Source organism: Agelaius phoeniceus, chromosome 23 (genome assembly GCF_051311805.1).
Source record: "Agelaius phoeniceus isolate bAgePho1 chromosome 23, bAgePho1.hap1, whole genome shotgun sequence".
NCBI classification, from domain to species: Eukaryota; Metazoa; Chordata; class Aves; order Passeriformes; family Icteridae; genus Agelaius; species Agelaius phoeniceus.
In genome coordinates, this window is record NC_135287.1 from 5723560 (window position 1) to 5748468 (window position 24909).

The window sequence follows — 24909 nt, forward strand, 5'->3', positions numbered from 1 at the left end:
AGAACTGCAAAGAATCCAAGGATAAAATGTGCCCAGAGCAGCTGTGGCTGCCCCTGGATGCTGCAAGTGTCCAAGGCCAGGTTGGACAGGGCTCAGAGCAACCTGGGACAGTGGAAGATGTCCCTGTCCATGTCAGGGGTTGGAACTGGGTAATCTTTAAGATCCTTCCAACCCAAACCATTTGTGATTCACTGTAAGTCTAAATGAGGCACTGCTGAAGGGCCTGGCATCTGTACAGGTGATTTTAAAAAGAAATATTTATGCACATAACTCAAAACCCATAAATAAGACATCCCTCTCCAGGAAGAATAATCAGAACAAAATTAAAAGACCAGATAGCAGATGAATATCCTATTTTTCTCTACCTCTCAGCAGTCCCCAGCAGCAAATGATAAATAACTACAAACCTACTTTGCTTTAATGAACTTAACTGGCTCTTTTTAATATTGGAGGAAATATTAATATTGTATCCCAATAACTACACCCTCCTCCCACCCCACTCCCCAAGCCAGGCTGGGATTAAACACTGATCCTAATGACAAGTGGGGAGGTTTTCCAGCACCAGCACCAGCACGTGAGCCCTGCAGATTGCTCCTGTGCTCTGAGCTGATCCTGGCTGCCTCCAAAGCCAGGGTGAGGCCATTCCTGTGCTGGGGAGCAGCAAATCCACGGCCAATTCACCCCAGATCCATCAGGAGCATGCACAAAGGGCTTGGCTCAGGCAGAGCTACACCAGGAAAGGAGTTTGTGCTGTGTGTGTGTGTTAAATGTTTGCAGCAGGAGGGAGAAGGGGAGCTTCAAGCTGTGTGAGCCAGCTGCAAACAGGAGGTGGGGAGCTGGGGATGGCACAAAATCTGCCACAAAGCCACAAAAGAAAAGCACAGCTGGGCTTCTCCCCCCACCAGCTCCTCCTGACACCTGGGAGGAAGAATTTGGTACCTGCTGACATCAGCGTCCTCCTTCTCCAGCACCTTCATCATCAGAGCCACCAGCAGGCTTTAAAATGCTAATTCTGCCTTGTGGGATCTTGCCTGCAGTGCCTGCAGGAGAATCCTGTGTGTCCTGAGGGAGCTGAACTGAACTATCCCCAATTCCACTGCTGTTATTGCCCATTTTTACCTCAATGCTCGTTTTTCCCTTGCTTCAGCCCTCCAGCTCAGACACACCTTTGGACAAACTGCACCGGCAGGGCAGCTCTGGGGCCTTTACTCACTGCCAAAGTGGTTTAGTGTATCATAAACGCCTCAGGTGGGCGATTGCAAAGGGATTTGGGGCCGTGCAAACGATGCTCTGCTACCCACGGCCCTGGCAGAGGCATACAGGGGCACCACACAAGCACAGAGATGCAGGAAAAGCTCCTCTCTGCCCCTTCCCACCCCCTTCAGCACACACAGCTGAGTGCCAGGGGCCTCCCACAGCTCTGGGGGGTCCCCAAGAACATTTTCTGGACGTGAAAAGCTGAGAGAATTGGGATTGAAACTGGGAGAATTGGGATTGTTCGGCCTGGAGAAGAAAAGGCTCTGGGGTGACCTCGTTGTGGCCTTCCAGTGCCTGAAGGGGCTGCAGGAAAGATGGAGAGGGACTTTTTACAGGGGCTTGGAGTGACAGGATGAGGGGGGATGGCTTAAAACTCAAAAATAGTGGGTTTAGGTTGGATATTGGGAAGAAATCCTTCCCTGGGAGGGTGGGCACAGGGTGGGCACAGCTGGGGCTGCCCCTGGGTCCCTGGAAGTGCCCAAGGCCAGGCTGGGTCTTAGAACAGTGGGAGAGGGGTGGAACTGGATCTTTGAACCAACCTAAACCACTCCCTGATCCTGTGATTCTGGTTCCAGAATCAGAACCCTGAGCAGACACAGGAGATTCACAGCCCTTCAGGCACTCCAGAATTTTGGAATCCTGCCTAGAAACAAGGACAAACTGCCCAGAGTGACACCTCCAGTGACACCCCAGCATCAGGGCCTGGAGCACAAATTGCTTCTCTGGATGGAACCACGAAGCAAAACCACATTGCTGCACTGGGACAGCAATGAGAGCTGAGCCCCAGCACAGTCCTTGGATATGGGGCAGGAAAACATCAAGTTTCACCCCAAAAAACACCCTTAAATGCTGGAGTTGTTGTGTGAAGTTTGCAGAGCTGGGAGACAGAGGCAGGGAAGGGATTTTGACAGGCAGAGAGAAGCCCTGAAAGGCTCAGGAGGCCTGGCAAGGAGTTTGTCAGCAGATCCTCTCTCAGGGCTCCTATCCCGCTCCTGGTGAGGGCAGTTCCATGGATAAACTACAATTTTTGGCCCGGGGTATGAATTTTAAACGAGCTTCTTTAGCACACCCAATGAATCAAGGCAGAAAATGCCAATTTAGGGCCCCCGCGCTCTGCTCAGTGAGGCCGAGTAAATAACCCAGTAAATAACTCAGGCAAATTTCCTGACACTTCCTTCAGCATGAGAGAACAGGCAAGAAACAAACCCAGCACTGCTCCCACACACGGTGTGTGCTGCAGGAAAGCAGGGCCAGGGGAGATGCTGCCCTGCAGGGCAGGGGGGAGCTGATTATTTTGGTTTTTTGGGGTGGCTGGATGCAACACAACCTGAGCAAGAGCTCCCAGGGTATTTTGGGAGGCCTTGCATTGGTCCTTCCAAGGGCTCCAGGCTGCCTGGGGGCAATTCCTTCCCTCTCAGAGCTCTTGAAGCTGTTGAGAACATTCCCATCCCTGCCTGCTCTTTTCCAGCTTTTGAGGCCCTCAGAGATAATAATTCACACCAGACAGAGCAGGGAACTGACTGACAAAAGACATTCTCAGCAAAACATCACCATTGCAAATAAACCTTTTTTTTTTTTTTTTTTTTACACCTGGATTTCCCCACCAAGGTCTCCAGAAAAAAAACAGGAACAAGGAGAGTTTCTCCAGGGCTGCGTCAGAAGGGAACAAACAATGCAAGGCTGAATGAACAAGTGTGCACTGATGGTTTTTTGTCCTCCCTGTGTATCAAGGAGAGAAATAGAGCACTCAGGAGCCTCCAGGCTGCTCCTCTGCAGCCAAAGGCTCGGGGAAGGTGACCCTGTAGCCCACATTCTGCTCAATGCCTTGCACAGATGATGCTTCCCCAGCTCACTGCAATGCAACACTCGCTGTGGGCCCTGTCCAGGCCAGCAGAAACTCACCCAGAGATGGAGCAATCTGCTGCCTCCCCACTCCTCTGAGGGCTGCCAGGGCCAAGATCCACCCCAAACCCCAAAAAAGCAGCAGCAGGGAAGCTCAGGGCTCGTTTCCCAAGCCAAGAGGCCCTGACTCAGCACCACCGTGTTCCCCTGCAGGGAATAATCTCATTTTCCTGGTGAAGAACCCACCCTGACACTGCCCAGCTCACCTCCCATTGCTGATCACATCCCTGTGCATTTCAGCAGCCCCTTATCAGATGGTTTTCAGGACTGTTTTAAACCTTTGCTCGCATTTTCTTTGAATATTTAAATGTTCTTGCTGGCCTGGTTTTCCTTCCCTATGCAGAGCAGTGATTTATGTTGCTAGATACCATATCTCCCTGCCTTGCCAAAAGCATGCATTTGGGAATGATTTCAGGGCTGCTGGTCATATTTTTCTCCCTCTTTTTATTCTGCACTTTATTTTTATTAACTTTTTTGTTGGAGGCGCCGTAAAAATGAAACTGTGGCTTGAAGGAACAACACTCATCAAACCCCCCAAACCAAAGCAAGCTGGAAGGCAGCTGCCATTCCCACCTGGAAGATGCAGCATAATTCGAGCTTCCAGTCCTTAAAAGCTGAAAATTCACAGTCCCAGGTCTCAAACACCTTCACTTTTCACTATGGGGAAGTGGGAAATAAACTGACCCCAGGTTTGTGCTGCTCAGAGGAGCTCCCCTTTTTTTCCATCCTCCCAAAAACCCCACAGTGCTCCCCAAAAAGATGGAATACAAGACAAAAGGATTTTCATTCAATCCTTCAGCATCTCAAACACCTTCACCTCTCACCTTGGGGAATGGCAAGCTGGAAGGCAGCTGCCATTCCCACCTGGAAGATGCAGCATAATTCGAGTTTCCAGTCCTTAAAAGCTGAAAATTCACAGTCCCAGCTCTCAAACACCTTCACTTTGCACTCTGGGGAAGTGGGAAACAAACTGACCCCAAATTTGCAGCTCTGTGCTGTCAGAGGAGCTCCCCTTTTTCTCCATGGTCCCAAAAACCCCACGGTTCTCCCAAATAAGACAGGACACAAACCAAAATGAAGGATTTTCATTCAATCCTTCAGGATCTCAAACACCTTCCCTTTTCACTCTGGGGAATTGGGAAACAAACTGATCCCAGGTTTGCAGCTCTGTGCTGTCAGAGGAGCTCCCCTTTCTCTCCACGGTCCCAAAAACCCCACAGTGCTCCCCAAAAAGATGGGACACAAAGCAAAAGGAAGGATTTTCATTCAGTCCTTCAGGATCTCAAACACCTTCACCTCTCACTTTGGGGAATGGCAAGCTGGAAGGCAGCTGCCATTCCCACCTGGAAGATGCAGCATAATTCGAGTTTCCAGTCCTTAAAAGCTGAAAATTCACAGTCCCAGCTCTCAAACACCTTCACTTTGCACTCTGGGGAAGTGGGAAATAAACTGACCCCAAATTTGCAGCTCTGTGCTGTTAGAGGAGCTCCCATTTTTCTCCATGGTCCCAAAAAACCCCACGGTTCTCCCAAATAAGACAGGACACAAACCAAAATGAAGGATTTTCATTCAAACCTTCAGGATCTCAAACACCTTCTCTTTTCACTCTGGGGAGATGGGAACAAACTGACCCCAGGTTTGCAGCTCTATGCTGTCACAGGAACTCCCCTTTTTTTCCACACTCCCAAAAACCTCACAGTCCTTAAAAGATGAAAATTCGCAGTCCCAGGTCTCAAATACCTTCCCCAAAAAGATGGGACACCAATAAAATGAATGATTTTCATTCAAACCTTCAGGATCTCAAACAGCTTCACTTTTCACTCTGGGGAATTGGGAAACAAACTGACCCCAGGTTTGCAGCTCTGTGCTGTCAGAGGAGCTCCCCTTTCTCTCCACGGTCCCAAAAACCCCACAGTGCTCCCCAGAAAGATGGGACACAAAGCAAAAAGAAGGATTTTCACCTCCAGCATGCTGCCAATTCCCTCTCCATGCCCATCCCTGCCCGCTGGCTCAAGTGGAGGATGCGCCCATGAAGGTGAAACGCAGGCAGCAGGGCTGGGAGTGCCCCACATGAATCAGGGGTTCCAGGGATATAAAACACCCAGCCAGCCCTGCCAGGCTCCTGCCAGCTCACACCTTCCCTCCCCATATTTCCTGAGCTGCCTCGTGCTCCACGGGCAGAGGGGAGAGGTAATTTCACTTCAGGAGTGTCACCTGTGAAGGCTGCAAATGGGGACAGGGATGGATTGGCTGCTTATCTGCAACCAATGGTCAATAAAGGCACTGCTGGCTGCAGGAAAAGCAGTTTCCTCTCTAAAACACGGAGCCAAGTGTCAGTTGTGGGAGGTGAGCTCCATTAGGAGGTTTCTGGGTGCATTTATGGTCCCTAATGCACACAGGCAGCCTGGGGAAATGATGGTGCCTCTCCCTGAGAGCTCCTGAGCACAGCCCAAAGGGGTCTGCACTCATGGGGCTCCCCTGTAAATTGGATATTTTGGGGTTTGCACAGCTCTTGTGGCGCCCTTGAGCTTGGGGCAGGTTGGGCTCTGCCCCCCTTGCTCATGGATGGAGGGCAAATGTATTTGTGACAGAAATATTTAATTTCATGTGGGTTTAGGAGAGGGGTGGGACATGGCAGGGTCATTTTAGCTCCTCAGTGGCTCTTTGAGGGGTGGCTTGGAATTCACACAGGGAGGGCAACATCAACACCATGAGAACCAACACAAACAGGGAAATTCACCACAAACTGCCTTTCATTGACAAGAGGAAGAGACAACATCCCTAAAATGCAGGGAGGAGCTCCAGCAAGTGTGTCAGCTCACCATAAACTAATTTCATTTACAGGGGGAAGAGACAACATTTCCAAAATGCAGGGAGGAATTTCAGCAAGTGTGTCAGCTCACCATAAACTAATTTCATTTACAAACTAGAGACAGAACATTCCCAAAATGCAGGGAGGAGCTCAGCGTGCCCACTCACCATAAACTCCATTTCATTGATAAAAGGAAGGAGAGAACATTCCCAAAGTACAGGCAAGAGCTCAACAGTGTCAACTCACCATAAATTAATTTCATTTACAAGAGGAAGAGACAACATGCCCAAAATGCATGGAGGAATTTCAACAACATTGTCAGCTCACCATAAACTAATTTCATTTACAAAAGGAAGTGGAGAACATTGCCAAATGCAGGGAGGAGCTCAATGTGTAAACTCACCATAAACTGCATTTCATTTACAAAAGGAGGGAGACAACATTCCCAAAATTCATGGAGGAACTTCAGCAAGTGTGTCAGCTCACCATAAACTAATTTCATTGACAAGAGAAAGAAACAACATGCCCAAAATTCATGGAGGAGCTTCAGCAAGTGTGTCAGCTCACCACAAACTGCATTTCATTTACAAACTGAAGAACATTCCCAGAATTCAAGGAGGAGCTCGGTGTCTGCACCCACCATAATCTCAATTTCATTGACAAAAGGAAGGAGAACATTCCCAAAACACAAGGAGGAGCTCAATGTGTAAACTCACCATAAATTGCATTTCATTGACAAAAGGAGGGAGACAACATTCCCAAAACACAAGGAGGAGCACAGCAAGTGTGTCAGCTCACCACAAACTGCATTTCATGTACAAACTGAAGAGCATTCCCAAAACACAAGGAGGAGCACAGCAAGTGTGTCAGCTCACCACAAACTGCATTTCATGTACAAACTGAAGAGCATTCCCAAAACACAAGGAGGAGCACAGCAAGTGTGTCAGCTCACCACAAACTGCATTTCATGTACAAACTGAAGAGCATTCCCAAAATTCAGGGAGGAGCACAGCAAGTGTGTCAGCTCACCACAAACTGCATTTCATGTACAAACTGAAGAGCATTCCCAAAACACAAGGAGGAGCACAGCAAGTGTGTCAGCTCACCACAAACTGCATTTCATGTACAAACTGAAGAGCATTCCCAAAATTCAGGGAGGAGCTCGGTGTCTCCACTGACCATGCAGGAGAATTTCACTCAATGTCAGCCCCACCAGGCAGGGAGGGTTCCAAGAATCCCTCCAGAGCACCACTGGGATAATATTTTAATTTTATATTCAGTCATTTCCCCACTATTTTTTTTAAGCTGTAAAATCTCAGAGCTCTCCATGTCTTTTTCTCTCTGATCTCGTACAATTGTAAGGGTTGGTGGTGAGACAGTGGATATGAATTAAAAAATACCAAATTCTTCTTCTAATGGTCAAGTCCTGCTAACACACCAAGTTTTAGAGGTACAAGCCAGTATTGTTTCTGTGAACTTGATGATGCTGCCACAATCTCCAGCATCTGACTGCTAAAATCTACCAAAGCCTTTGCAGATTTTTAAATATTAATTAATATTTCACAGTAAATTGTACATCTAGTTTTGCTCTTTTATGTGTGAACATAGGTGTAGGCATAAGTATAAAAATATTGATGTGTTGTCAACCTCACTACAGTCAAATATTCTTCTTTTAAGAAGGTAATTTAAGAATTGACTCTTGCAAAACTCCCAATAACAAATACAGTAAATTGTACATCTAGTTTTGCTCTTGTTTGTGTGAACATAGGAGTAAGTATAAAAATATTGATCTGTTGCCAACCTTACAACAGTCAAATATTCTTCTTTCAAGAAGGTATTTTAAGATCTGACTCTTGCAAACTCCTAATAACAAATACAGTTTGTTTGCGTGAACATAGGTGTAGGTATAAAAATACCTATGTGTTGCCAACCTTACCACAGTCAAATATTCTTCTTTTAAGAAGGCAATTTAAGATTTGACTCTTGCAAACTCCTGATAATAAATTCAGAAAATTGTACATCTGGTTTTGCTCTTGTTCGTGTGAACACAGGTGTAAGTATGAAAATAATTGTCTTGCCAGCCTTACTAAAGGTAAATATTCTTCTTTTAAGAAGGCAATTTAAGATTTGACTCTTGCAAACTCCTAATAACAAATACAGTAAATTGTATATCTGGTTTTGCTCTTGTTTCTGTGAACATAGGCGTAAAAATATTGATGTGTTACCAACCTTACAACAGTCAAATATTCTCATTTTAAGAAGGCAATTTAAGATTTGACTCTTGCAAAACCCCCGAATAACAAATAAGAATAATAAACCCAAAGCCAGGTGAGCACTCACCAATCCTCAGGGAATGGGGGCTGGCCCAGATCCTCATCAGCCACAGCAGAAGGAGCACCAGAGGCGCCAAGACACGGAGCATCTTCCATAAATCCTCATGGAGCCCTGCGGTGGTCTGGGCATGACATAACTCTGCAGGGAGACACAGAAAACACCCTTGAGCCCCTCTGCTGCCCCCAGCAGCACCACTCAGCTCAACCAGCACGGAGACAAAAGCTCTATTTACCCGAGCAGAAGGGAGCTATTTACAGGCTATGAATTATTCAGGGTTTGGAATCCAACTGGGCAGAGAGCTCCTTGCAGGAAAAAAATTTTAAAAAATGATAAAAAATTTAAAAAGTTAAAAAAAAAGAAAAAAAAGAAAGGAACACGAGGAAAAGTCCAAATATTTCATTTTGGCATTTTTAGCGTTTCAACAAAAACAAGTGGAAATCAATATTGAGTCACATCTCTGACTTCTATTCTCACCCACCCCCCCCTTTCCCTTTCCACTCAGAGCAGCCAGCAACTCATTATATAATACTGATTCTGATTTTAGGATGGGACAAATCATTTTCATAGCAAAACGTGATTTGAGGGAAGGCTTGAGGAGGCCGAAGTCACTTGGGTCTCACCAAACTAGAAACCAATAATTCCTTGCCACAATTCTTTCCCTCCCTTTCAGGAACAAGAGGGTTCAGCACAAGACCAAGAGCATCTTTTTTTTTTTTTTTTTTTTTTTTTTTCGTCTTCTTTTTTTGTCTCACCACCCAACCACCCAGAAGTCCAAGTTCCAAAGTCTGAACACCACCAAAATGAAGGGCAGGAGGTGGAAAATCCACAAACTCATCCTCAGCACAGATATTGGCACTGGCTGTCCCACAGCAGGCTCCTGCAGCACAGCTAATCAAATTTGCAATAAATGCCATTTTAAACAGCTTCATAAAGGGCAGATTTTACTTCATGGAAAAAAAAAAAATAAAACCCCAAAAAAACTGTTGTCTCTGGAGTTGATAAAATTATCTCCGCAGGCAGCAATGTCCTTAAATGCTGACTTTGAGTGTTTCATCTGTTACCTTATCTCTCCCTTCTCTCTTCTGCTGGCAAACATTCTCACCCTCTTCCATTTGTCTCCTTCTTGGGCCAAATACCAAGTCCTGACACAGGCAAAGTCTTTAATCTGCCTTTGAAGCTACCAGGAGTTTTGTCTGAGCAAGGCGCTGCCTTTCGCTTGCAATTTTCCAATTAATCTATTTTTAGATTACATTTAAGACTTCCTCCAGCTTATCTCAGCACTCTCCACAGGGACCATCCCCTTTCACAGAGGGGAAATGCAGAGACAGGGCCACAGAAATAAAAATCCAGGGAGCCCTGGGACATCTCCAGGGGTTTGATGCCTTCCTGGATCATGCTTCCACACCTCCTGCATCCCAATTCCACAAAACTGAGGGATCTCATGCTCAGCTGTCAGTCAGACATGGGAAGAACATCCCAATTTCAGCGCTTTCAACCCATTTTTAAAAGCTAGAGACACCCCAAAAAAAAACCACCTGGAAAATGAACCACCCCTGTGAAGGGCAAATAGCAATTTTCTCCTTTTTTTCCCCCTCTTTTCAGTGGGAGTTCCAGAGCAATTCCTGGGGAAGAGAAGCCCTAAAAGGTTAAACACATGGGAAATTGGTTACTTAGAAGTGCTGGCAGCAGCAGAGACAGATTGCAGAGCAATGTATCACTGGAGCACTTTGAAGCAGCTATTTCCAAACTTCCCAAGATATTGACAAAACAGCAGCATCGTGTCAGATGCACTCCCAGCCTGGAATGTGGAGCTGAGCACACACAGCCATCCCTTCGCCATGGAGACAGCAGGACAGCCTGGGGTTTGCCACCCTTGTGCTCAGTTCTGCCTCCAAAGCTGCTCCCCAACACTCACAGTCCTGGTTTTCCTCCTTTTTTAGGTTATTTTAGGTCCTACTTCTTGTACTGCTACCCCCAGTGTGTTTTCCTTGCGCGGTGGTTTTGGTTTTCCAGTCTGAGATTTTTGAGAAAACCAAACTTGAGGTTTTGAGAAAAGCAAAACAAAACCTTGTCACCAGCCCCTGGTGATGAACAGCCACAGCTCAACCAAAACATCAGGTAGGGAATGTCAGACCAGGGGCAGGGCAGGGAAAAGGGGGTAAAACCCCTCAAATTCCAGCCAGACAGGAGGGAAATGCCTGCCTGAAATCCGAGGAGGTTGCTGGAGTTTGCATCCTCATCATTCCCTGCCAAAGCTCCATGGAACCACTTCAGGGAAGGACATGGAGGGGTTGGAGAAAGGGCATGGAGGGACCAGGGAAAGAAAAGGAGCTGGGGAAGGGTCTGGAGCACCAGGAGCAGCTGAGGGAGCTGGGAAGGGGCTCAGCCCTGAGAAAAGGAGGCTCAGGGGGGCCCTTGTGGCTCTGCACAGCTCCTGACAGGAGGGGGAGATTTGGGATCTTCTCCCAGGCACAGGAGGAGAGGGGATGGCCTCAGGCTGGGCCAGGGTGGACACCAGCAGGAATTTCCCCATGGAAAGGGTTGTTAAGCACTGGAAGGGGCTGCCCAGGGAGGGTTGGAGTGCCCATCCCTGCCTGCAGGTGTCCAAGGAACCACTGGAGGTGGCACCCAGAGCTCTGGGCTGGGGACAAGGTGGGGATGGGGCCCAGCATGGACACAGATGGACTCAATGGCCTGGGAGGGCTTCTCCAACCTCAATAATCCTGTGAACCACCAGGTTAAAAAAAAAACCAAACAAAAAGTAATTTCAGACTCTGCAAAGAAAAAATCAAAAGGAGCAACCCCTCTTGTGGGAAGAGGGAAAAGCTCCTGTGACTCCCTGCTCCAAGGGACAGACCCGAGGCTGCTCCGCCTGTTTGCAGCCTGCTGGAGAAGCTGAGGAGGAGATTCCCAGCAAGCAGCAGCTGCCTGAGCATCAGCAGCTCGGAGTTATCAGCCAGGCTGAGCAGTAAAGCCAGGCTGCCTGCTGGGCCCTGCTCTGGAGTGCTGGGGCTGTAATTACCTGGGACACGGAGCACAGGGGGAGGCTGCTCCACCTCACCCCTCAGGAGGGCTTGGGCTTGGAGCAGGGGCCCAGGGAACAGCTGGCAGCAATAGAAATGCACCTCAGGGGCTGCTCAACGACAGAAAACACAGGATCCTACAAGCTGTGCCCAGCTGGGTGCTGGAGGTGATGGCAAAATACCTGGGAGGGAGCACGGGGGTGCATCCCCTCCTTCACAAATGCTGGGATCCCAGATTTACCATCAGGAGGGAAGGAGAGAGAGGATTTTCCTCCTAGCCCAGCATCAAAGTTACTTTCAAATGAACAAAGAGGAGTTTCAGTGCCTCTGCAGCTCCCAGTCCCCACCTGATGCCCCCTCCCTGAATTCAGGTGTTAAAGGGTGGTGGGCACGGTCCAAACGCCCTCACTGCACATTGATTTGGCCCTGCTGAGCTTGTTCTCCTGCCAAGCTGCCTTCCAGCTGCAAGGTGCACCTGCCTGTCCCTCATTTCCCCGGGAGATGCCGTGGAACAGGAGCTCCACCCAGGTGCACCAGTGAATTGTGGCCACAGCTGGGGCATCCACTCCAGCGCAGCCCCAAATCCCACTCAGAGAGGAGAGGAGCACAACTTTCCTTCATTAAAACCTCACAAAGCCAAGAAAACCCTGAGGAGACAAAGCTCTTTAGCAGCTTGCCTCGCTAATTCTCCTGCGTGTGAAGATGACTTATCCCAGACTCATCCTCAGCTGGCTGAAAATAAATCCAACCAACTTCCCCTGCTGAAGTTTCCAGCGAGAACATGTCAGGAGCTGTGCATGCACAGCTTGAGTGGCTCCTCTCTGCTGCTCTGACAGCAGGCTGGGTTGATGGACAGCTGTCTGTGGAGCATTCCCAATCTGCTCCCCAAAAAAATAAAAGAGTGGGATGGCTGGGAAAGAGTTCCCTGGGTCCTTCAGGGTGGGAGGTGCTGAGGAGCTGCTGCTGGATCATGAGCTGACCCCTGCATGCAGCACAAACACAGAATTCTTTTCCTGCTAAGCCCCTTTTTTTATATATATTTTTTCATCTTTCAGCTCTGGAAAGTCAAGAGAATAAAATAAATCAGGGCTCTACTGGGGAGTTTTGTGTTCTCTCTGGAGATAAAAGTCTCTAAATACCAAGCAGAATTATGGACGATTTGCCTCCGAGAGGGAGCAAGTTTGCTTCTGAAACTGCTGATACATTTTTAATGACTGTGAGAGCTGGTGCTCTTCTTCACTGCTATCACCACAGCCTCCTGCTATTTGGAGATTTCTGCAGAAAAAAATTCTTAGACAGTAGAGCAAAAAGCCAAAAGGCAGAACAAAATGTTAAATCACTAAAAGAAAACCCCCACCAAAAAACCCCTCTGCTGGAGCTGCCACAGAGATAAAGAAGACATCCTTGAAAAGCAGCCACCTCTCTGCTCATTCCCTCTGCACAGCCTGGCAAGGACACTCGAGGAATCTGCTGCTATTCCATGGAATTATGGAGTGGTTTGGTTGGAAGGGATCTTACAGACCATCTGCCATGGGCTGGGACACCTCCCACCATCCCAGGGTCCTCCAAGGCCTGTCCAACCTGGCTCTGGGCACTTCCATGATTGGGGCATCAACTCCTCTGGGCAGAGATTTCTGCTCCCACCTGCAGAACCTGTGTGGCATTCACATCCTCAGGACAGACAGAGACATAATTCTCTCTGCCAGGATTTCTCCTGGGGAAGGCAGTGAGAAAGCTCAGAGGAAGAAGAGAAAACAACCCTTATCTCTATTCACTGCTCCTGTTGTTTGGCACACGTGGAATGTGTTATGGAGATTGTTTACAAAAGGGATTTGTTAATTGGACACCAAGTGTCCAATTACTTACAACAAGTAATAGTTGTTTTGATTGATTGACCAATTAGGTCAAAGCTGTGTCATGACTGTCTAGGAAGGGTCACAAGTTAATTTTCAGTATCTTTTTAGTATAATATTAGTGTAATATAGTATAGTTCAATAAAGAAATTGTTCAACCTTCTAAAAAATCATGTTATTCCCCAACTACAAAACATCTTTTCCAATAAAGCTGTTCCTGCCACATCTGTCCCCAGCAGGAGCAGCTCCAGCTGCCCTGGAGAGCAGTGCCAGGCCCAGGCTTCCCAAAATCCCCAACGTGTTGCTTTTATCCCCGTGCAACCCCACACTGCAAACCCCCCTGCACGCCTTCTCCTGCAAGCTGAGAAACCACAAACACCCTGGAAAAACCTGGCAGCAAATTCCACCTTCTCCAGGCTGATTTTTTCTGGGTTTTTTTTTTTTTTTTTTTCCCAGCCAAGCAGGAGTTTGGAGGGGGCTTTGGTGTTGATGGATCTCTCCCTGCCTCACCAGAAGTTTGATGAATGGTGAGAAAACGCAGCTCGAGCAAAGCTGGAGTAATCCTCACAGCTGAGACAACAAATTTAACAGCTGCAGAGCAGCAAGGAATTGGGGGAAAAAGCTGTCAGGGAATATCAACAAACAACTTAACGGGGCTTTTTCATTCCTTGGACAGGCAAAGAGAGCTCTTGCCTTGTGTCAAGCTTCTCATGCAGACAGGCTGGGGTTTAAATGGAACAGGCAAGAAGGGAAAAACCTGAAAAACATCTCAACAAGTGGCTGTTCGGAGCTCTAAGAAGTGTCTCAGGGGGAGGGGAGAGCTGCACTGACAGCCTGCCCCGGGGCCACGAAGATGTAAGTTCAATTAAACTGAAAAACTGCTCCATTTAAAGCCACCACCAATATGTTTCGCTCGGCAAAAAATGCATAATTAGCACGGGTAAATCGTTACCACGAGGTATTGTCAGAGTCAAAAAAACCTCTGCGAGGCTGAGGGAAGGATGACATCTACCAAGAGAAGGAATGGCTGGAATTACAATGCTACATTTGAAGGGGGGAAAAAAAAATACAAATTAATGTTTGGATGGGGTGTAAACCCTTCACGCTGCAAGGAGCTGGTGAATTCCCTATTTTTGAGGGCTGGGAGAATCAGCCCTCGGGGCAAGGCTGCTCTCGCAGCCTCTGGAAGCAGCCAGTGCTTAAAAAGGATACTTAACAACAAGAAGCAGAGCTCGGTTCCAGTCTGGCAATTTCTATGTTCCTATAAAAACCACGTCTCGTTTTTTAGATTTCATCAGCATTAAAGAGCCTGCTTTGCTCGCAGCCACCCCTCTCTTTGTCCTCACACCAGTGCCAGGGATGGGTTCACCAGGCTGAGAGACAGAGCTGTGGTATCTCCCTTCCCCAGGTGGCAGGGGATGAAAGGAACCTTGGGCTCCCCATCACATCTCACTTCTCCAGGTGACACCAGGGCAGGTGACAGCCCAGGGAAGGTGATATTAGTGATAAACACCTGCTCAGCCGATACATTAAATGGATTTTTTAAAAATTTTCATTCCCCTAGCTGTGTTCTTTCATCTCTCTCTTCTCCTCTTTTTTTTTTTCCCCCTCCACCCTTCGTGACTTCCAGAAAAAGAAGCAAGAAAACTTCAAGGAGAAAAGAATTCTGGAGGCAGTGAAGCAGAAGGACGAATGCATTGCTGACATTTCTCGTTGCTGTGGATTATTTTCTTTAACTTTCTCTCTCCCCGGCCTTGAGTCCTCTCATCCCCCCCTTCTCAATCCTCCCCAGAATTAGCAAAGCCTGATCAAATTTCCTATCACAGCTTAGAGATAAAAGCAGCGTGTGCCCATCCTAATTCCTCACACAGGCTGGGCTATCTCAGAGTGAGATTTCCCCCAGCATTATCAACCCCAGACCTGTGAACACAAGGAGACTTCGCTCACAGGACATCTTTATTCAATTTTCCTCTCCTCCACAGCTTTATCACACGGCCCATCAGCCCTCCCAGGCTGGGTCAATACTTGAAGAGCTCTGCTGGCACAGAGGAGTGAATTATGAGTGTGAAACCCACCTGCCCCCTCAGCCAGGCTCACAAAAGTCCCATTACAGCATTAAAACTCCTTTGCTGGGGCAGCTCACTGGATCCTGGCAGTGGGCTGGAGCTGGGGGATTCAGGCAGAGCAGAGATCCAGCAGCTGGGCCCTTCCTGCCCTCCTCTAAAGCCTTCCACAAAGAAAACCCTGTGCCTGCTGAGAAAACACTCAATATGATGGATGCACAGAGCAGTGGGTGTAAAACACCCTGATATTTCACATTGTGAGGAATGACCAGATAATATTGGCTTTTGCATTTATGTTTTAGCTTACGCACATTGTTGGTGATTATAAGTGTTGTGAATTCTGTTTTTCACAAAATTGTGGGGTTGTTTGGGGTGACCCTCCCTGGGAGCCTCCATTTGTACAAAATCTGTGCCACCAACAGCACAGGAGGGGTGAGGCTCTCCATCCTCCAGCCTGGGCTGTGCTTTCATGCCTGAAATGATCCTCTCCTTCTCAGATCAGCCCTTCCAACTCCTCCCTGTTTTTCTCTGCCGTGCTGGATGAGCTCCCCCAGCCTCTGAGGATGCTGCTGCCCCATCCCTGTGCCAGCAGCTCCTGCTCCTGGCAGCAGCACAGCCCCAGTTGTGCCTGAGCCTCAGCCCCCTCGCAGGGAAGCTGCTGAGCAATGATCTGCACCTTGCACAGAGCACCGAACACCCCAGCACATCCCTGCCCACATCATCTGTCAAAGCCTCCCTGGCTGTGACCATCACTGACTGAAAAGAACACCAGGAAAAGAGAAAATCAAGCCCGTGTGGGATTCCCTCCCTCCCTCCTTCCTCTGGTGCCCACGATTTATTTTTATTAACAAACAATAGCAGTTAAAAGCACCGTGGTCTCCCACGGCGAGGACTGTGTGAGACACTCTTAATTGGCTTGGAGCTGTTATCTGAGAGGAAAAATCACCAAAATCACCACCAGGCTGGGGGAAGAGGAGAGGCTGCAGGTGGGAGGAGGGAGGGAAGGGTTTCTGCCAGCTGGGAAGGACAGGGAGCTTCATTTAACAGGGCCAGAGGTGGCCACAGCAGCTCTGGTCCTACAGCCAGCACCTCAGTCCTTGGCCAGCACCTCAACCTTTGATCAGCACCTCAGACTTTGACCAGACCAAATCCTTGACCAGCACCTCTGTCCTTGGCCAGCACTCCAACCCTTGACCAGCACCTTGATCCTTGACCAGAACCTCAGTCCTTGACCAGACCAAATCCTTGACCAGTGCCCCAATCCTTGGCCAGACCAAATCCTTGGCCAGCACCTCTGTCCTTGGCCAGCACCCCAATCCTTGATCACACATTGATCCTTTACCAGAACCTCAGTCCTTGACCAGTGTCCCAATCCTTGACCAGACCAAACCCTTGACCAGCACCTCTGTCCTTGGCTAGCACTCCAATCCCTGACCAGAACCTTGATCCTTGACCAGAATCTCAATCCTTGGCCAGACCAAATCCTTTACCAGCACCCCAACCCTTGACCAGACCAAATCTTTTACCAGCACCCCAATCCTTGACCAGAACCTCCATCCTTGACCAGCACCTGAACCCTTGACCAGCACCCCAATCTTTGACCAGTGCCCCAATCCTTGACCAGACCAAATCCTTGACCAGCACCTCCATCCTTGATCAAAACACCAATCCTTGACCAGCACCTCCATTCTTGACCAGGACAAATCCTTGACCAGAACCTTCATCCTTGACCAGCACCACTATCCTTGACCATCTGAGCACAAAACACAAGGCTGAGGGTTGTTTACCTTGGATAAAGATTCTGGGCAGGTCAAAAATCCTCTCTAAAAAAGGAAGAAAAGCTTTGTTTGTCCCCCCACCCCTGGCAGGCACAGAGCCCTCTGTGCACAGCTGTTTTTTTCCGATTTAAAGTGGCTCTCCTGACACATTTTATGCCACATTAATTCAGCAGAAGACTCCTGCCCACTCTGCAGGCCTTCACTTCCATTAAAGCACCTCTGGTGAGGCACAGAGCAGAGTTTGCACTGCAGGCAGCAGTACAGGAGGGGATTTTTGGACAGGGAAATGCAAACTGATCTCTCCAGCTGAGGTGGTCTGGGGACACACTGAGGCGAGCAGAATCTGAGCTGTTCAACAAGTCTGCTTGCAAAGAAACCTGAATAAATGAGCACAGCCAGAGCCTTGGATTCATCAAAAGCTTAACCAGGAAAAAGGCTTTAAAACAGCAAAGGTCTTACACTGAGAAATTGATAAAAATTGAGTTTGGGAGTCTGGGTTTTGTTCCAATAGCAAACAAATCACTGTGGCTTTTTCCAGTGGATGTTCCAGGGTTGCACCTGGATCCCTGGGAGTGTCCAAGGCCAGGCTGGACAGGACTTGGAGCAACCTGGGTTAGTGGAAAGTGTCCACAGCTTTAGAAATCTTAGCAAAACATCTTTCCCTGGGCAGTGCAAGATCCAAGCACCCACTGGCATCAAACCTTTAATTCCTCCAACTCTCTTGCCTGTCTCTTAGAAAACCATGCTGGGAGTGGATGAAGAACCCACTCAGGACCCACTTTCATTTCATTTCAAGGGCAGCATTCAGAAGGAACTGCTTCAAACACCCCTTTTTGAGGTTTCCTTGCACTCACCTTTGAGCACAGCAAACAGAGCTGATCAAAAACCCATTTTCCCCTCCTCAAAAGCCACGGCTTTTCCAGTTGTGCCACACTTTGGTTTTGCTGAGTGGAGACGCTTTTGGGAACCTGCTCTCAGCCATTCGGCTCACAGTGATCCAACCTTCAACACACAAAACACCAAATTCCCCTTTTGAAGGAAACCTTCAGATTTTGAAGCAATTCCCCCCATCTCTCCAAAGGCTGCTTTTTCTACAAAAAAAAAAAAAATCCCATTTTAACAAAAAAAAAAGGCTTTGATGGAAAATTTTCAGCTCCCTCAGAAGAAAAGAAACCCAAGGAGCACAGAGCCTTATTTGCTGTTAGTGAAGAATTGCTGCTACACCAACGAGGCTCTTTACACATGAAGGAAGTTCTAAAATATGAATCGGATCTGTGAACATCTCAGGAGTCTGGAGGGAGAGGAAGCTCTTAAATGCATCAACCTGATCTCTGGGCTACAGAAAGAAGATTAATCTATTTATTTAACTTAGAGGCCCTGGCAGATTCAAGAGGGAGAAGAAAGGAAAACAAAGCAGCCTCTACCAAATCAACCTTCAAGAAGTGGTTTATGGCCAAAAATCTGGGTTTGCTTCTTTTTATTGCTGCCAGAAGTGTAAGTGAAACAAATAGATTAATCTTCCATCTATCACCCACAGAACATTTTGATCCATCCAAGCTCTAAAAGGCTGGGGTTTGAGGAGAGAAAGAGGCAGTTTGTGAATGGCTGAAGATGGAATTTGTGTGTTTTAATGGAGTGAGGATTGCTGGGGGTGCATTTGGATGACAGGAAACATATGCACAGGGAAGGAGGTGGGAACCAGGACAGATGCCAAGCTGAGAATAGGCACAAGAAAGCACAGGGGTGATAGGCTTGAGGGCAAGGGAGCAAGGAAACCTTGCAAAATTAATGGGATACAAGGAAAACACGGGAGCTGGGAGATGCTGGTGCAACGGCACAGCTGCACACAACCAGCAGATGCAGAAGAATAAAGCAGCAATAAATAGTCTTGCACAGGAAGGCAGAATCAAAGTCCAAACTTGTATGTGAAGTTGCAATTAAAGGCATTATTTTGCATGAGAGAGGCTTTTAATCCTGCTTGTAGCAAAAGTGACAAGAAGGGAAAAAAAAAAAAAAACCAACAAGATTTCAGGCCAGAAAACCATGGGTTTGATTAATTAAGAGCAAAAAGCAGCAATTAAGGGTGCAGTGCTCCTGTGTTGCTGAGATGAAACACCCAAAACCCAGAGGGATGGAGGAGAATGGGCAGCCCTGGCACTTTTCCTCTGCTTGTTGTAACCACACATCAAATCCCATATAAAAAAAGGGAATTCTGGCTCTAGGGGGAAATGCCAGCCAGACAAGTGGAGTACTCAGAGTTATTTTGGGGTATTATTTGCTGACCTCCCTCCTCCCTGGTGGGGATGTGAGCCTGAGGAAATGGGATTTGCTTTTAATCCAGCAGAGATGCCCTGGCTGGGCAGGAGGAGCCTCCCCAGAGCAGGGATGGGGAAAGGACAGCACAGAGGCAGTGCTGGCTGACAAAAGGAAAATTTCCTCTCCTGCCTGTCACTGCTGGGCAGGAGACCAGACAAATCCTCACACTCATCCTTGGCAGGAACCTGCTCAGCTTCTCCCCTCAGCGCCACAACAGCGCAGAAAATCCACTCACAGGCAGGACTTGTCTCCACAGCCTTGGCTCTGGCACCCCTCAGTTTCTCACTGCCTGTCTCGTGGCCTTTCGTGGGTTTATTTAAGGCTTGGGGAACCTTTTGCATAACGGGGAATTTGGGCTCAGAGCAGCTTGCCTGGTGATGCAAGGAGTGCTTTGGAACCAAGCACCACTCAAGTTTCATAAGCCTGCAGATAAACTCCTTTCTGCTTTATCATTTGTTTCTCCAATATCTGGCCACTTCACAGACACAATTCCAGGGCAGCTCCACCTTTCCCCTGTGCTTCTGCCTGAGTTATTCACCATTTCTCCTTTTTTTGCTAAGGGGAGCTTAGACAGAGCCACACCTGCAGGAGATCTCAGCTTTTCCACACTACAGGTGAGTGGAGACCCCCAAAAGTGCCAATGGGGCTTGCACTGCCATAAAAACCACCCTGAGGAAAACCCCACAGCCACCAAAATCTCCAGCACTGATTCTGCCAACCTGGCCCAGCAGAAGCTATAATGTGTTATTATAGGGTGTTATTATAGGAAAGAACATTATATATAGAAATTATTATTATTATTATTATTATTATTGTTTTTATGTTATTATATAGAAGGAACACAAGTGCACACCGCTGCTCTCAAGGTGAAGAAAAAAAGGGGAGTTTATTTTCTGACCCCAACATTTATAGTTTTCTAAAAGTGACAGTGGACTGGAGGGTGACAGTGCCACCTCTCCAACGACACTGGGCAAACCAACAGCCCAACAAACTTCTTCTATAAAAGAATGCAAAACAATGAGTTACTCACAGAAAGTGTGTGAGAAAGTTTGTTACAAGAATGTCAACATCAGAAGGCTTAAAAAATCTTAAAAAATCAAAGCGACAGCAGGGGGCTGGAAAGAGATGAGCTTTGAAGTCCCTTCCAAACTAAACCAATTTGTGACCCTGGGATTCAAAGAAAGCCAGCATTTCCTGAGCCAAGCACAGGATAAATAAAAAATAAAAATAAAAATAAAAATAAAAATAAAAATAAAAATAAAAATAAAAATAAAAATAAAAATAAAAAATCTCCCAGACACTTGAGGAGGTTTTGCTCCTCTGTCTCCTGCCTGCAGTGTGGCACAGGAGGAGCAGTGACACCACAGCTGTGGCCTTTCTCCAGCGAGCAGAGCTCACTTGGCCTCGTTAGCAGAGCGTGACACAGAGCCCCACAAAGGCCCAGACATGGCCTCAGCATCAAAAACAAATTTTCTCCCTGAGCAAAGGCAGCGTGGCCAGGTTAGCTGTGAGCAGGCTGGCCGTGCTCCTGGCTCAGCAGCATTCCCAAAACTGCTCCCAGAGCTCCCATCCTCAGCAGTGATGTCCAATTTCCAGACTGGGCAAGGAGCAGCCCTTCCCAGAGCTGGCTTTGCAGTTGTTCTCATCACTGCCTTGACATCAATTCCAGTTAAATGAGGGAAGGACAAAGTTATGCCCAAGCTGAGCACTCTGAAATCCTCATCCCATCGCTCTCCTCCAGCTCTGGCATGAATTGTCCCCATTAACCAGGCTCAGCCCAACTTTAATGTTTGTATCTTGACCTAATCTCCACCCAGACCCCGGCACCACATCCTAGTGCATCTGTCACCTCCAGCCACAGCCACGGCCTGATGAGGACTCAGGGATGTGACATCCTGAATCTGCTCTTTCCCATCCAGACACTCCTGCTTGTGTGTCAACAGCAGAGAAAAAGAGGATTAAACAGCTGAGCTTTCAACACCCACGTCTGTGCCCAGCCTTAATCAATCTGGAAGAGGATGGCCAGCTCCCAGCCAAATTTCATGGGGATGCAGGCTCATAAAAACCTCCTGGATTCTCCGAGTCTCATGAAATCACATTCTGCTGGAGGAGAGAAAGATTTCCTCTCAGAGGGAAGGGCTGCATGTCTAGCTCAGCTCCCATCAGGCACCAATGAATCCACCAGGGAAGGATGTTATGCATGCCCTAAACGTGGGGAAATCATCAATTAGAGCTTGCTGAGCTCAGCCACCAGGCACAAACAACTCTCCAGGCTGCCTTAACTCCCCAGCTCATGGGAACCACTTGGGTTTTATTCCCCCACCCGCTGGAATTCTCCTCACCTCAGCCCCTCTCCAGGCAAAGGGAGTGCTTGGAGTGGCTGTGATTCAGCACAGCTCATTTGGAAGCAGTCTGGAGCCCAGCAGGCTCCCAAACCATTCCAGGAGCCACTGGCCCAGCTGATTGCTGCTGACTGCTGTCCAATGGCAGCCTCTGAGCCTCCCCCTGCCCTGAGAAGAAAAGCTGTTAATGCTGAAATTCACATTATTCCTTCCCCAAAGTCGTTCCCACACTGCTGGTGGGAGAGCCCGGCCCTGGGGTGCCCAGGAGAGGATGCTGGCCCTGCCTGGGGATCCAGGAGAGCTCCCAAACCCCACACGCTCCCAGCCAGGAGCCCCCTCCAGCCCCGTGCCTTGGGCAGGGCTGATAAAGGAGCAGCCCTGGGGCCTCTCTGCTCCTCCTCCTCCCATCCCTGTCCCTCTCTCCCTGCCTCTCAGGCAGGAATTGCTCTCTGGGGAGGGATGGGGGGCACAGGATTTTCAAATTCCTCCCCTGGAGCTGACAGCAGCCTTTCAGCCCAACAACAGCTCAGAATGCTGCTGAACAGAGATATTTTTATGAAAGCTACCCCCCCCACCATCTTCCCAAAATCATTCTAAGCTCCTTTTCTTAGGCACTTTGAAATAATTAAAGTCTTCCATCAAATTATACTGAAGATCTCTATGAAAAGCCTTTAATTTCCATTCACTTAATGTAACTCCATCCACCAGATGAACTCTGCAGGGGGCTCTTTTTTGTTTTTCTTTTATCCCATCTCTTTTTTTATTATTATTATTATCTTTTTTCCTACTCCTCCTCATAACACACCACGCTGGGTAACTTTAATTTGATTTTAGCCTGGCTGGAATTTTGGGCTGTGCCACCTCCTGCACAGCTGCAGTGGGAATCTCGAGCTCTCCTTAACATTTAACCAGCTCCTGGTGGGCAACAGCAACATCTGAGCGTGGGGTGGGGACGTGAGAAATCCTCTGAGTGAGCAAAGAACCAGCACCAGAACCTCCCCAAGTCCACTGCTCCCTCCCACAGCAGTGCTGGGATAACAAAAATCACTCCAGGCAGCAGAGAGGGGAGGGTTTCTTATTTTATCCAACGAGGGGAGATTGCCAGCCTGACCTTTAGCTCAGGGAATAAATAGCAGGGATTTTCCACCGGCCAGAAATGGCTCTTTCCACCCCAGTGACTTCTCCAGGTGATAAACCCCTTAATGAGCCAAAAGTTTCCCAAAAGAGAGCCAGCATCAGCTCCCAGGGACAGCTGGGGGGCGCTGGGCAAGTGTGTGCCACAGCTCCGGATGTCACCAGGGCCGTGTGACCGTGCAGAGAATGCCCTGTGTGTGCCACCACCTCTGGCCGTGCCTGGAGCAACCAAACCTAACAACAACCCCAAAAAAAACCCCCCTGATTTTCCCCATCACTCTTGCTGTAGCAGCTCAGGCACTTCAAGGCCCGTTTGCCTTGACACAAATGATGAGAATCTGCTCCCCAAAGTGTTGGGGCCATCTGTGCACGGAGCGGGGGCTCAGCAGCAGCACTGCAAACACTGAGAGCAGGGCAGGCACACAGAGCCCTTTTCCCCCTTTTGTCCTGATCCAACTGTCCCAGGCTGATGGAGAAGCAGAGCCCTTTTCCCTCTCTTTATCCTGATCCAGCTCTCCCCAAGATGATGGAGAAGTAGAGCCCTTTTCCTCCTTTTATCCTGATCCAACTCTCCCAGCATGAATGGAGAAGCAGAGCCCTTTTCCCTCCCTTTGTCCTGATCCAGTTCTCCCAGGATGATGGACAAGCAGAGCTTTTTCCCCTTTTTATTGTGATCCAGCTCTCCTATGGTGATGGAGAAGCAGAGCCCTTTTCCTCCCTTTTATCCTGATCCAATTCTCCCAGCATAAATGGAGAAGCAGAGCCCTTTTCCCCCCTTTTTCCTAATCCAATTCTCCCAGGATGATGGAGAAGCAGAGCCCTTTTCCTCCTCTTTATCCTGATCCAGCTCTCCCCAAGATGATGGAGAAGCAGAGCCCTTTTCCTCCTTTTTCCTGATCCAATTCTCCCAGCATGAATGGAGAAGCAGAGCCCTTTTCCCCCCTTTTTCCTAATCCAATTCTCCCAGGGTGATGGAGAAGCAGAGCCCTTTTCCTCCTTTTATCCTGATCCAGCTCTCCCCAAGATGATGGAGAAGCAGAGCCAACACCTTGGAAGCAAAGGGAAGCCAAGGAAAAGAGCAGAGCAGGAGGGAATGCTCCTGTCCAACAGAGGATTTCCCTGATTTTTGTGGCTTTTCATGGCTTTGTCCTTGCTCTCACTGGTGCTGACCCACCCTTCTTCGTTGGTTGTTTCCTGGCCAACACATTTTCCCTGGAAGTGGGGTTGGATAAAGGAGGCAAAAAAAATGAGAGTGAGGTCTGGGCAGATCCCTGGGTTGGTGCAGAATGGCTCCAATAGATCCAGGCAAGGAAAAATAAGGAAAAAAGCCCATCAAACTGCAAGAAACAGGTTTTAGGTGCTAATAACTGAGAGGCACAGGGCAGGAAATAGGGGCAAGACAGGGAGACACAGAGTTCTGTACCCTGAGAGAGGAATAAGGGACAAAGGATACAGATTGCCTTCAGGAGCAGGCAGCATGTCCTGGTCTAACTCAGAGCTTAAACTCAGTTTGTCAATGCTAAAAATGAGGATTCTGCCCCCAAACCAGGATAAGAAAAGGGGTGCCAGTGTCCCTGGACTGGGCAGCCCTGCACACACAGGTGTCACCCCATCCACAGGCCACACCCCAAACCAGCCACGGGCCTTGCTCTTTCCCAAGGCTTTTTAGGGACCTGTAGAAGCTTTGATATCCCCCAAAAAACCCTCAAAAATTCTGCAACAACCTCTGAGAGCAGTCTGGGAGAGCTAAAGCACTGGCACATGGCACTGCAGAAGGGAGATGATGATGATGATGATGATGATGATGATAAACTGGTGTTTGATTTTTTCCCTGGCAGAAGCTGGAACACGGGGTTCAGAGCCCTTTGTGCCACCCCACCAGACAAGGAATTATGGAAGAACAAGGGGAATAAAGCTTGCTGACCTTCCAGAGCAGCAGGATTTAGTAATCACAGCACCAGCAAACTCCAGGAGCTTGGAATTTCAAGGCTCCTGTGAGGCAAAGCCTGACACTGCTTCAGGACACCAAGATTTCCTCCCCAGCTCTGCTGCTTGGCCAAACTTTCTCTCCTCATGCATTAATTTTCCCACCTGT

The 24909-nt window shown here is 48.3% G+C and overlaps 2 protein-coding genes across 5 annotated transcripts in view; both read right to left on the minus strand.

The window, feature by feature from the left end:
* GRIK4 (glutamate ionotropic receptor kainate type subunit 4) overlaps window positions 1-24909 on the minus strand; it is a 216189-nt gene that overhangs the window by 138111 nt on the left and 53169 nt on the right. For all 4 annotated transcript variants that reach the window (XR_013185015.1, XM_054647485.2, XM_077189837.1 and 1 more), the window contains exon 2: window positions 8312-8443. Coding sequence is in view for 3 of the 4 variants with exons in the window: in XM_054647485.2 (XP_054503460.1) it covers window positions 8312-8393 (82 nt within the window). In the remaining variant the exon portion in view is untranslated. The remainder of the gene's footprint in view (window positions 1-8311; window positions 8444-24909) is intronic.
* LOC129129568 (TLC domain-containing protein 5-like) overlaps window positions 8957-24909 on the minus strand; it is a 180645-nt gene continuing 164692 nt past the window's right edge. The window contains exon 4 of the transcript XR_013185017.1: window positions 8957-8968. The gene's annotated coding sequence lies outside the window, so the exon portion shown is untranslated. The remainder of the gene's footprint in view (window positions 8969-24909) is intronic.